The sequence below is a fragment of the Buteo buteo genome, chromosome 1 (genome assembly GCF_964188355.1).
Source record: "Buteo buteo chromosome 1, bButBut1.hap1.1, whole genome shotgun sequence".
NCBI lineage: Eukaryota > Metazoa > Chordata > Aves > Accipitriformes > Accipitridae > Buteo > Buteo buteo.
In genome coordinates, this window is record NC_134171.1 from 57,729,633 (window position 1) to 57,742,038 (window position 12,406).

General features: G+C 43.3%; 1 protein-coding gene across 1 annotated transcript in view; it reads left to right on the top strand.

The window, feature by feature from the left end:
- ARHGEF38 (Rho guanine nucleotide exchange factor 38) overlaps positions 1-12,406 on the top strand; it is a 37,292-nt gene that overhangs the window by 15,564 nt on the left and 9,322 nt on the right. The window contains exons 5-8 of the mRNA XM_075039914.1: positions 2,878-3,025; positions 6,030-6,047; positions 10,486-10,685; positions 11,201-11,334. Coding sequence (XP_074896015.1) covers positions 2,878-3,025; positions 6,030-6,047; positions 10,486-10,685; positions 11,201-11,334 — 500 coding nt within the window. The remainder of the gene's footprint in view (positions 1-2,877; positions 3,026-6,029; positions 6,048-10,485; positions 10,686-11,200; positions 11,335-12,406) is intronic.

A 12,406-nucleotide genomic window follows, 5' to 3' on the forward strand; every position in this document is an offset into this window, starting at 1 on the left:
AAAAGCAGGCTGAGAATGTTTAACACACCCATCATATTCTGTCATGTTTATGGTATGTAAGCATCTTGCATTGAAATATCTTACTTTGGAAGGCAACCCAGTCATGGTGAGGTTGAGAACTGCTGATTCACTGGTGTGAAAACAAAACAATGTGGTTGCTCATATTCGTATTGTATTTTAGTATATGTTCTCCACACCTTATGCTACGTCCACATTGATGAGTAGTAATGTCCAATAGGAGCAGACTTGTAGAGTGAAACAGTTGCTGATAAGGTCCTGGTATCAATACCATACATTTCAAGAGGTTTTACTTCAGATTGGCTGCAGCCTGTTTCTGTGGATTGAGAGATGCCCTTCATGGTTGGACAGCATAAGATGTGCCCTCGGAGTGCGTCTTCTGGTAATTACCATCCTCAAAGGGATCCGGGTTGTGTGTCTGTGATGGCTCCACCACACAGCCAAGGCATGGGAGATGAGGAATACTGAGAGACTGGCTTCAAAAGTCCTCTCCTAATCTGAGCTAAAATGCTATTGTAGACGGACCTTTTGTGGTGCTTGGTCTTCTGATGCTAAATGCCACTGAGGTTGAGTACCCTTTCTAGTTCTCTCCTGTATTTTCTCTCCTCTCTGTTCTGGATACTGTATACAGAGGAAAATGAAGACTTAGTATCCTTAGCCTGGCTTTAGCTATTAGAGCCCTTCTTCTTCCCTCTCCCACTACTATCCATATGGGAAGCACTGCTGAAAGCCACAGGGAGAAACTGTTTCTGTCACTCAAGCCTTCCTCCTAGGATTTTCTCTTTGAGACTGATGACCAGCACACTTAAGAAGAGACATGAGGCAGATTTGCATCTGTCAGAGCGCGCAAAAGACTCCATGTTTTTAAAGCTGTGCCCAAATACAATGTGGTTTTGGTCCATAAAGCAAGCTCCCACAGTGATATGCCCAAAGCTCATCTGATTCGGTCCATATGGCTCAGAGCCAAGAAGGGCTTTAGGCTTAAGAAATCCATCTGCTTTTAAAAGGCCCTATCTGTGAAATCAGCACATAATTTTTCTCATCATTGAGCATCAATGAAAGTATCTGTCATTGTGGCACAATACATCAGTGAACAGATCTCGCTCATCTCTTTCATTCTGGAGAAGAGAATGATAATTTCCAGCCTCTAGTATATGCTGAAATGAGCTGTAAGTCTACAGCTTGTATTTTTGCTACTGAAAACGTAACCTCACTTGAGGGCTTAGCATAGTACAGGCCGTGCTAAGTACTTGGAGCTCTGCTTAAAGTTAGTGAAAACTGTGAGAGCTCAGCATCTCCGAGAATCAGGTGCCAAGGGAGCAGGATCAAGAGAAAGCTTGTTAAGGTTTCCCCTTACACCGTGGGCTAATAAAGGCCTGTGTAGAGAGTTCATGGGAAAGTCAGGATGTAATGTGCATTGATAGCCATCAGCATTAGCATTAAACACAAGACAGAGAAGACAGACAGTGAAAGAGCATTTAACTATAGGATGCTGGTGCTTTTCTGACTGTGGCCTTACAGTAACTAAAATCAACTCTTGTGGTCTTAGCTCCGTCATTGTTGTTCCCTTATTCACACCTTGAAACCAACATGCATTAGACAGCCCAGTTAACCTTCGCTGCTAGGGGAAAAAACGCAGAGCTGTGTTACTGTGGTAACTGAATCATTTTTCACTTTAAGACGGAGCAGTTCAGTGCAATGTATTATGAAACAGCCCACTCTGGTCAGGATGAAACATGCAGGATGCCTGACAGCTTGGCACTCACTCCATGAATAAATAGAGAGCTCCCAATTAATGTGGCGTTTGGCTTTTAACTTTAATAATCATGGCTATAACTCAACAGGAATGTTTATAAAACATTGGACTGGTTGCCACATAGATGTAATTTTCAGTAAATGCCCGAGATGGGAATTTTCACCATTGCTGTTGTTTATGACATGCATTTCCAAGGATGCTGATCAGGGTGCTGCTACGTAAGGCTGTAAGAACCGAATGAATGTCTCAGCAGAAGAGATGAAGCATGCCTTCTCCGCTCGGATAATATTTCTTACATACACAGAAACCAACACAGGAGTTTCAGGCTGAGAGAATTAGGCACCAGAATTAAATGGGAAATGCGTGCAGGACTACTTTAGTGCTTCTAAAATTCCCAGCTGTTCTTTGGGGGAAAATGGTGGTGTGGAGGACTCAAATGGAAACGTTTTCCCCCTTCAGTTGCATATAAACCTAGATACTACATAAAAATGGCTGTAATCCATGGTGGGTTTATTTAATTAGGGGAGGGGTGGAGGTTTTTCCTCTGTCATGTGAAGAAAAATCTCTGTTCTAGACCATAACAATTGCCATTTCAGGATTTTGCAAAATAGATAAAAGTGAAATGGCTAATGGGAGATAGAGTCATTATTCCTGTTATAACCCATTTAAGTTCATATTCAGTTGAAAAAAAAGTCAAAGGGAAAATTATCAGGCTTACATTCACCCCTCCTGCCAGCCCACAGCACAAAAATGGTCTCCCCTGAACCGTTAAGCTCTCCAGTGTGGTTTCCACTGAAGGGACGTTAAGCTGGGGCAGTGAATTAGGGGGTTGTGTATGAAGGGGTGCGAGGTGTAGAGATTTCATGCCTTTTCCTGAGGGAATTTTTGTGCATTAACACTGATATAATGGTGCCTGGCTATGACAAAGATGAGCAGCTGAGAAATACATGTAATAAATAATGCACATAAACACGCAAGATCGTTTCTAAGGGAAGTAAAGTGGAAGCCAGCCTTTTTAGCTCACGGCTAATGTGGTGGAATAATAAAACTCCTTCTGAGATGCTGTTGTCTGGCTTGACACGCTTTGTTTTTCTCCTTAACAGGGGAAGTGTTCTTGCAGATTAAAGGCCCACTAGAAGACACATATAAAATCTACTGCTATCGCCATGATGATGCACACACCATGCTGGAATCCTATGAAAAGGATGAAGAACTGAAGCAGCATTTAAGACACTGTGTACAGTCCTTAAAGTAAGATCTTTTCAAATGATGATTTCCATCCATAGTCAGTTGCCTGGCAGGGAACATTTTAAATGGATGTAGATGAAAGGTCCCCTGTAAATCCAGAGTTTTATGAAGCTTGCTGGGAGCTCTGGCTTATGCTGCTTTCATGAAAAGATGACAAGCCAGGGGCCATGATTAGATTTCTTTCTCTCTAAGATGGCCAAAAATAGTACAAGAAAGGTTGCTCTTCCCTTAGCTTTAGTGCCCCATAATGGCGAAAAAAATGCTGCATCATATCATGGGCTATGGGGAACACCTTGCCCAGCTCCCAGGAAACATGCTGTCCCCGTCTTCAGCAATTGTATTGCTTGAATTAAAATAGCCTGTAATTGGGCTGTTCACACACACTGGTGTTTCTGGACCCCTGTTGCAAGGCCCCAGGGATCTGGAGCGGCTGTGGGATGCTGGACCTCTCATGAAGGGAGTATTTGAGAGCGAGCAGCATTGGAGCAAGCTGCCAGGTCCCACCAGTGGCATGTGCTTTGTGCCATCGGCTCCAGTGCCAGCCCCTTGGGGAAATGTGTTGAGAACTGGGGATCCCGCAGAATAACGGATCCATCTTTCCTCCAGCGCAGCTTCCTGCTGCAGCCATTCGCAGGAACCGGCTCATCCACTCCATGGAGAGTGCTTCTCTTCCACCCATAAACCCCCTTGCCCCCTCACTTTCCCGAAACCATCACACAGAGCTGTCAGGAGGGAATGCACCACAGTCTCTCAGATCAGAGGTCTAGCTCCAGCTCCAGGAAAGGCCCATGCTGCATGCTTGTAGGAGAGATGTAAAGCTATCACAAATAATGGAGTGCACATCAGCAACAGATATTTCAACCACACCCCAGTTAGTGATCAGTCTGCAGAGATGTGTTAAGACTTAGGAGATGGGAAGTATGTCCAAGTGAAATCTGGAAAGAGTGGTGCAGGAAGATATTACCCACATCAGAAGAGAAATATTCACTCTGAAGACAGGTTATGTTGAAAATAAGGCTTATTTTGTGCAACATGTCCAGTTATTAAATATATAACAAAGTATATGTGCAGGGTACTTAAGTTTTAGCTACCCTGGAAGTTGAAAGAAATAGATTTTCATATAAACTCAGGCTTTCAGGCTCATGGATGGCCAAGTATCTCCCCTAAGGGGGTGTTTTAGTTGCTGATGCCTACAATATTCTTTTCTGGCTAATCAAGAGAAGTTGCTACTGTCATTCATTCATCCCTGCTGCTGAGGCAAAGGGACATGGAAGGAAACAGAGATAAAAGATAGCATCCACATACATGCTAGGGTGGATGCTGCCACTTGAATACCAGAGCCAGCAAGAGGAGCTCCTGTTCCGACATCACAGCTGGGGTTTGTGAAGAGAAAGGATATTTTGTGCTGAGCCATTGTAGCCTTTGCTAGCAGGAAGTGACAAAGCCTTCCTCACAATGAAGCCTTGTTTTGTCTTGTTCTTTCCTGATTAGCCTTTAAACAGGAACCAACGAAAAAAGCACTGGTGCATGTATACTACATTGTGGTTTTTCCTGGTGCCTAAACATTGCAGCCAATTCAAATATTAAGACCTGAAAATGCACACTGAAATGCAGAGCTGTGGTCACCTAAACCTGTGATTGAACTGATTGGAGAATACTTGCACAAGGAAGAAAATTGTGCAGCATTTTTACCAAATAAGTTATAGGCTGTTTTCCGTTGTGAGACATAATAGATGCGGGGGCTGGTGATGACTATTCTTGAAAAATATTTACTCTTAAATAATTCTTTTTTTCCTTGGAAAGAATATTGTTCCCTTTTAAAAAAAATCAAAATGGGCTAATGTTTACTAGGGGCTTCTTTTCCTCAGCTGAGTAATATCTGCCATGTGAAAAACAACTTCTATATCAGGAGCAATTTGAAAGTGGCACTCTGCACATCTGTACAGACAAATCAGATTTAATTAGGCATGCTGAGATTCCTATTCCTCCTGTTGACTGAAGAGGAGAAATTCCATCCCAAAATGTAGGTGTCTGCCTTGGAGACATGTGCAAATCCAAATTCTGTAGAGTCCCATGTTTCAGCAGCGATTATGCAAACTGGGGATGTTGTTTGCTAGCTTAGCCAAAGAAATGCAGCTGGTAAAAATGAAAGGATGCTGGCAACTACCTGCTCTGCTTTCAGCCTGAAGTAGCTTGGTCAACTAATACAGGGGCAGAGGGACGTCATAAGCACGCAAAGTGCTGACAGTGCAGAAGCAATGAAAGCAGCAGCTTCCAGATGCTCAGTTAGGCACCAGTGGGTAAGGGGATAAGAGTGCAAGCAATCAAAAAGCAGTGGCTGACAATGTGATGTGAGGAAAGCCTAACGCACAGATGGAACGACATTTTGGTTCCCTTGCATTTGAGTGAATTCATACCATAAGGAAAATATTCTATGTGCATGTTTGCATGTTTCCAAACTGCAATTGTACGTCCCTGCTGCTTTCAGTATATGTATCAACACCATCCTACTCTGAAGAGGTTTCAGTTGATGTGTAGCCTACAAAAAACTTAACAGCTTCATTGATTCTATATCCTAAAAGCCTGAAATGTATTCTCTCTCATTGAGAAATACATTTCTATTTAAGGAGAGTAGATGGGAATGTATGTAAAGTGTAAGAATGATGTTAAATTTTACTTTTTGTATTAAGGACTTGATGTTACTTACCGTTGTTAGCGCACTGACCCAAAGTTCCTTCTCTAACAGTGTTAGGACAAGGCTGGGTCTTACAGCCAAAGCCAGGTTTCTGACAATCCATTCTCATTTGGGGCTGTCCTTTCAAAAAGATATAGGGCCAGATTCACCGGTACCCTCTGGCTGTTTTGTGCAGTTCTGTTGAGACATAGCAGCCATAAACCTAAGTTAACTGGCCAGTTACGGCTGCTCTGTGTCACTGAAGTGTATCAGAGAATCTGGCTCCTGATCTGTATAAATCTAATATGTGTTTTGTTTTCTTCTCTTTTGCAGAAAGATATATGAGGAAGAGTAAGTATTATGCCTTTCTTAAATGTAAAATAATCTTTAAAGTATCTTTTATTTATCTTCAGTATGCTTAAAACTGTACATGTGGAAATTTTAAGAACACAAGCCTTTTGTGTCAGTATAACCCATAGATTTTTCCAGGACATATGAGATAAAGACTCTCAGTTTTAATTTCCCTAAGCCTTTCTAGTCTTCTAATTACCACTGCACTAGCTTTGCAGTATCTTTCAAAGTTTGTGTTTTATGAAGCTACTTAATTTGGTTGCCAATTCATTTGGAGTCCTTTATTATCACCTCACTGTCTTATAAATGTGCTTCGAGACCTCTGAGGTCCGCGAGGTCAACAACATAGTGTCAGTCTCTGAAATCCAGACACTCGGAAACCGTTTTGCATAGGCCTCTGTAGACCTGTTACAATACACATGAGGTTCACAGGTAAAGCTATTTCTAAGGTGACGACCCCTTCGATAGCCCTATATGAGAAGTCCACCTTAGGATCTTCCCTCTGACGGGGGCTGGACGAACATCAGAAAAGAACAAACTCTTTGCAACAGTTTGCCAGAATACTCACCCAGCCACCAATAACTTGTGGTTAAGGGACTTCTGTGCCAAGTGCGACATCTTTGAAAAGCTATAAAGGAAGGTTTATCACAGCTGTAGTTTCTGAACATCCAGCAGGCTGGGATCATTGACATGCAGCATCTCCTGAAGTTACCTGCAGGGAGAGGTCAGAGGAGGGGTTAACTGAACTGAAGAAAATGACTACAACCCCCGACAGAAATGTAAAGAGAGAAAAGAGGAGCAAGTGTGCTCTATGTTGGTAGGAGAGGAACACCTGTAAAGTCAGAGAATTTGTTAATCAGTCGGTCAATTGCACATCATAAGTAAGATCAGTGTAAAATTCACTTTGAAGGTTTTGCATGTTGAAATTCTACAATTGGGGTTTTCAAGCTTTATGACAGGAGATAGGTTTTCTGCATTTTGGTTTGATAAGGGGCATTCTTGTATATTCCTGCCTCCCAAGGAGCAGGCGTCCAAAAGGAACAAAATATCCAGAGAGTCACAATAAGATCATGTGGGACAGCAACGCATGTAGAAATAGTGCAAGACTGGCTGCTTTGCCTTGCGTAACCCTATCAGAAATGAATGCCTAGTTTTCTCCTTCAAACAGTTTCCAGTGGAGTGTAGGTTACAACTTACTTTCTGAGATTAAACTGGCTCTTACAAAGCTGTGCAGAGTGCAATGAGCCAGGTTTAGCTGCAGGACCCTCCCTGAGCTTGGCTACCTTGCATGGTGTCGTGGTGTTTGCCTTCCCCGCTGACTGGCAGGGCACTCAGAAATGCCATCACCTGCAACTCAGCTTAGAGTTGCAGACTCTCAGCAGCCCTTGGGCAGGACTGTGCCCAAAGATCTGGTTAATGCTGAACTGGAAAATACAGCGTAACTCACCCCAAACAGTCTGTGATGTTGCTGCTCCCAGATTGCTTTTCATTCGAGCACGATCAAGAAAACAATTACATAAATACCAGGCAGCGCTGCCCTTTGCTAGCAGCTCAATAGGTTAAATTCTGCTTGGCTTAACAACTGTGCAGCCTCAGTGAATTCCGTGGGTTTGCATGAGAGTCTTAGGGCACAGTGAATTATTTGCCCTACCTGCCTTGTACCAAAATGAACTCGTGCACAGTAAACCTTGAAGCCTGCAACTTTAAGTCACGCTGCAGCCTATGATGCCTGCACACCATTTCAAAACTGCCAAGCTGAATACAACACCGGCTTCAGCCCTGCCGTACCATACTGGCTATAGTGTTTGCCACTGGACCTAGTTGCTGGGTAATGAGAGCAAATTAAGCTAAATCCTGAATGACCTGTCTTTGCACAGCTCACCACCATGTGGTTTTTAGACAGGCGGGAATCTTTCGGCATGTTTTGTTGGGAGGAGGGAGGAAGGGTATGCTGTGAAGCTCACTGCAGTTAAGCCAGCTGCATTTACTGCAGAGCTACAGTAATAATTTGTGATGAGATTAGTACAGCTACATATGACCTAGAATACTTGCTAAATTCACAATAACATGGGAGGGAAGGCTGAAGTAGCATCACAAATGAATTATCAACTTAATTTTCTGCACAATAGATGTCATAAGCCATTACTCGCCTGTTTCGGTCGCGTGGCAAGGCCGTGTCCTGCCCGGCGGCCGGGTGCGTCCTAACGGGGTGCATTGCAAACGGGCCTCGTCCAGGGAGAGTGGCTATCATCAGCCAATCTTGCTGCGAAGAATTAGATGAGTTGAACTTTGTGGCATTTAGTGCCCCAGGGAGTCATTATCTTATAACAAACCTACTATCTCTCGAACCATATTGCAAGACTGTGTCATGCAGATACGCGAACAGAGGGCTGTTTATCACTTGGGCAGCTGTCCAAAGTGCAACTATATAAAGAGAAGACACTTGAAGATTTTTCCATTCATGAGGCAGCTTTTATAGATTTGCATTCATGGGGCTTTTCAGAGAAAACAATAACAATTTAAGTTGGTTTTTTTTTTCATTATTGCTGCCAGAAGCTGAAAGAAGGGAAAATAGCTCTCTATATTTAATGTAGGATACAGGGGAAATGAGGGGTATTGAAATGATGAGAAGGTTTGGGGACATCAAGAAGCCTTAAAAGACATCTACTGTTAATTTTTTTCATGCAGAACTTTTTTACAGATAATGCCTGTGCGAGAGAGATGGTTTAAATATGCAGATGTCTCTTCTCAAAGGCATTCAAATTGTTAGTTAATTAGTCAGCAGTAGGGATTGGCTCTTGTACTTTTTATACATATAAAAGTGGGAATGAAAGCTTTTTTTTTTTCTCTTTTACTCTTTCTGCTGCACAAAACAATAGATGTGAGCCTGCAAAACCAAGTGGCTGTTCCCTGTTTTTTGTACTTTCCTTCTACGTTGTGTTATTCCATCTTTCCATATGCAGAGATCCTTCTTTGCCTAGCATTAACACTTGCACAGTTAACGTCAAACAACCTTTTCCCCTCCAAAGCAGCCTTTTGGGGGCATGCAAATGGAAAGCTTGCTCTGCTTTACTGCCCTTCACACTGCTGCCAACAGCTCACGCTCACTTTCAAAGGGGAGGTCTGTGAGTCACAGGGAGTTGGTGCCGGCGCTGGTGCTAGAGCGTTGCCTGGTTTGCTCAGGAGCGTGCTGTAACGAGGAGACACAATGGACACGTCTGTCCTGCTGCTGCTGGAGCCTCAGCAGTGGCTGGCCCTGGCCCTAGGGCTTGGCCACCTGGTGTCACCTACTCCGGGGAGACCCCACGTTTCTACCAGCCACGTGGAAGGTAATGAAGGCACGTGTGGCTCGGTCCTGCCCTTCCCTGTTTTCTTCCAGGCTGTTGTGATGACCTGCAAATGGCACAGCCTCTCCCCTTCAAGCCCAGAGAGCCTGAGCAAAGGCATTTCTCCAGAGTGGGGCTGGAGCATGAATTCAGCTGGCTGCTAACTCCCTTGCGTGGGGGCCAGAGAGCTCGGTCGGGTGGCTTCGATGGCCTGAGCCGCTCACGTGCCGGGGGAAGCGGCTCTCTGCCCCTGCCGAGCCAGCAGGGATTGAGCCTGGAGCCGCAGGACATCCCTGTGCCGGTGCTGGAAGCTGTGACTTTCCTACCCTTGTCCATCTGCCACCCTAGGCAGCTGCCTGCTTTGCCTTTGTGTAAAGTGACTTCCAGCAGGTTGGATCAAGCCTGGGTGAACATCCTGTATGTTCAACGTTTCCAGGGGCCAGATCTGGTACCCTTCGGAAGCTCAGGCATCATTAGAAATAACCTCCTGGCTGCCAGCAAAGGAAAAACGCAGGTAGAAGACAGTAAAGCTTGAGGGTCAGTGTGGCGAGTTGAGGGACGTTGTGAGAAGGGATGCAGCGGTGAATGGGCATCCCGGTTCCGCGCAGAAGGGAGATGTTGCCATTTGAAGCCTGAGGGGCCGGAGCAGGATGTAATAGTCCCGCTCACAGGCGTTTCTTAAACTTCCTGTTATTTGTTCTTCCACCTACATCTCCCTTCCTGGGTGTCATGGTGTGTAAGTTGTACCACATGCACCCTCAGACTGAGTGGGACGGTTTCAGAGGTAATGTCTAAGCAATAGCCTGGAAGGTCACTGAAAATACAGAAAACTCAGACCTGGGGTGTGTTTCTCACTGAGGGGGCGAGAGGAGGGTTTCGTTTACAACAGCCCCCATTCCCTGACAGATGTATCTTATTTTTTGACTTAAGTGGTAATTGCACTTCTATGACTCAGTGCAAAGCACTGCTCTGGTTTTGATACTTTCTGTAGTTGAAAGCTCAACTAAAGGATATAAAAGGCAGCAGCTTCAATGACTAGACAGAAATAATACAAAGTTTTTGTCTTCAAGGAGTTTCTCCTTATGTGACAATTTTTTTTGTGTAAATTATAGAGGAAAGCCAAATCTAATGGATATGGGATCCCTGATGATCAAACCAGTGCAACGAGTGATGAAATATCCCTTGTTACTCTGTGAACTCTTGAATTCAACTCCTGCTTCTCACCCTGACCACAAGGCGCTACAAGATGCCCTTTTTGCTATGAAAAACATTAATGTGACCATCAATGAACTTAAAAGGAGGAAAGATTTAGGTAAGAAAAAGGCACAGTATGTTCTTCTGCCTCCATAGGTTTGGGCTGGCAATTACAAGAGAGGTTTCAACTCCAGTCATATCACTACAACAGTTTTGGCTGGTGCTACCCAAGTTGTGTAATATGCTGGGTTTCAAGAAGGTAACAGATGCCTTAATGTCACTTGTCCTCAGCCAGCTCTGTTATCTGACTGGTAATGCCAGAAATATGAAAACGAGGAAAGAATTCGTGTTATATCTGTGTTCATTGTCCATAATGCAGTTGCAAACACAGATAATAATTAAGATGCCATAGTAGGAGTATTTCTTATAGACTTGCCATGTTGAAGCCATAACTTCACTATTCCCAAGGCTCGCATTGATAACAGGGTTTTCATCATCTCAAGCATTTTCACACAAGATTACAACAAGTGACATCAAAATGTCTGCTCTCAAATGGTTTCATATTTGTGTGCCCACCCCTTGAAAAGCCCTGCGAATACAGATTATTTGTGTTATGAAATTCTCTGTCTGCAGTGCTGAAGTATAAGAGGAATGACGATGACGAAACCCTTAAAGAAAAGTTTTCCCGACTGAATATCCACTCCATTAGCAAGAAATCCAAGAGGGTCACCAGCCATCTGAAAATACTGACGGGGGGAGAACCGCAGGTACTTACTGATCCAGCTGCAGATTTGCATTGACAGCTTCAGTTCTGCTTTTGCACTGGACATTTTTTAGAACATGTTGGAGATGGAGTTTGTGTTGTTGCTTTTTTTCTGCATCATTTATAAAGTCATTTTCTGACCGTCACAGAAGACAGGAAAGATCTTTGTGATTGAAATAGAAAACAATGTAATGTGTTCTCCACCTTTTCCTTTTTTATCTAAGAGTTTCTCAAACTTCTAATCTTGAGCAGAGAGGAAGCAACTGGTAGTTTTGTGAAACTCAGCCTGACATCAGCGTTTTGTGGATAGACTGGCAATAGTTATTGTCGGTGCTGAGAACGTGTTCAGGCCATCTTGCTCCGCATCATAATGTTCAGATTCAGAACCCACCACGGAAGATGAGCAATACTTCTGATTAGGAAAGGCCATGGGGTTTACCTCTACATGTGTAAGGCCCTGGCACTGTCAAAACTACTAGAAGCAAAGAACCCCGTGATAAGTCAGATGGGTGTTGGGTGGCCAAAAATCAAACACTCCTTGATAATTTCGAGGTTGTAATTCAAAACCTATCAGGATAAACATTTTCAGGAAAGCTTAAATCTAAATCTCAAAGCAAATCAATTACAGCTGACCTTGAAAATGATATCCAGTGCACTTCACTGCATGAGATGGCTGATTATATAAGGTCACTTGCGTTTCTAGATGTGACTTTACAAGATACGTGCCGGTTTTTTCCTCTTTTGTTTTTTATCAGTGGTTTCCCCCTTTCTCTGATGCAAACTACCCACATTTATTTTTTCTGTTCATTTATTTGTACAGTGGAAATTTTTGTATTCAGAATGGGATACCAGCAAGGCTATAAAATCAGAGAAAACCGGGGAATTAAATTTGATTAAGAGGAGATGTGGAGTTTGTTGGGTTTTTTTTTCTTTAGAAGCTTCTGGTTTATAGGTTTTTTTGTTTTATTTTTTAATTAAGCTTAAAACATTTGAGAATCATTTTACAATCAGGATACATCTGTTAAAGAGTCGTCCCTCTCTCCTGCTTAATTAGACTAAGAAAGTTCCCAATTCAC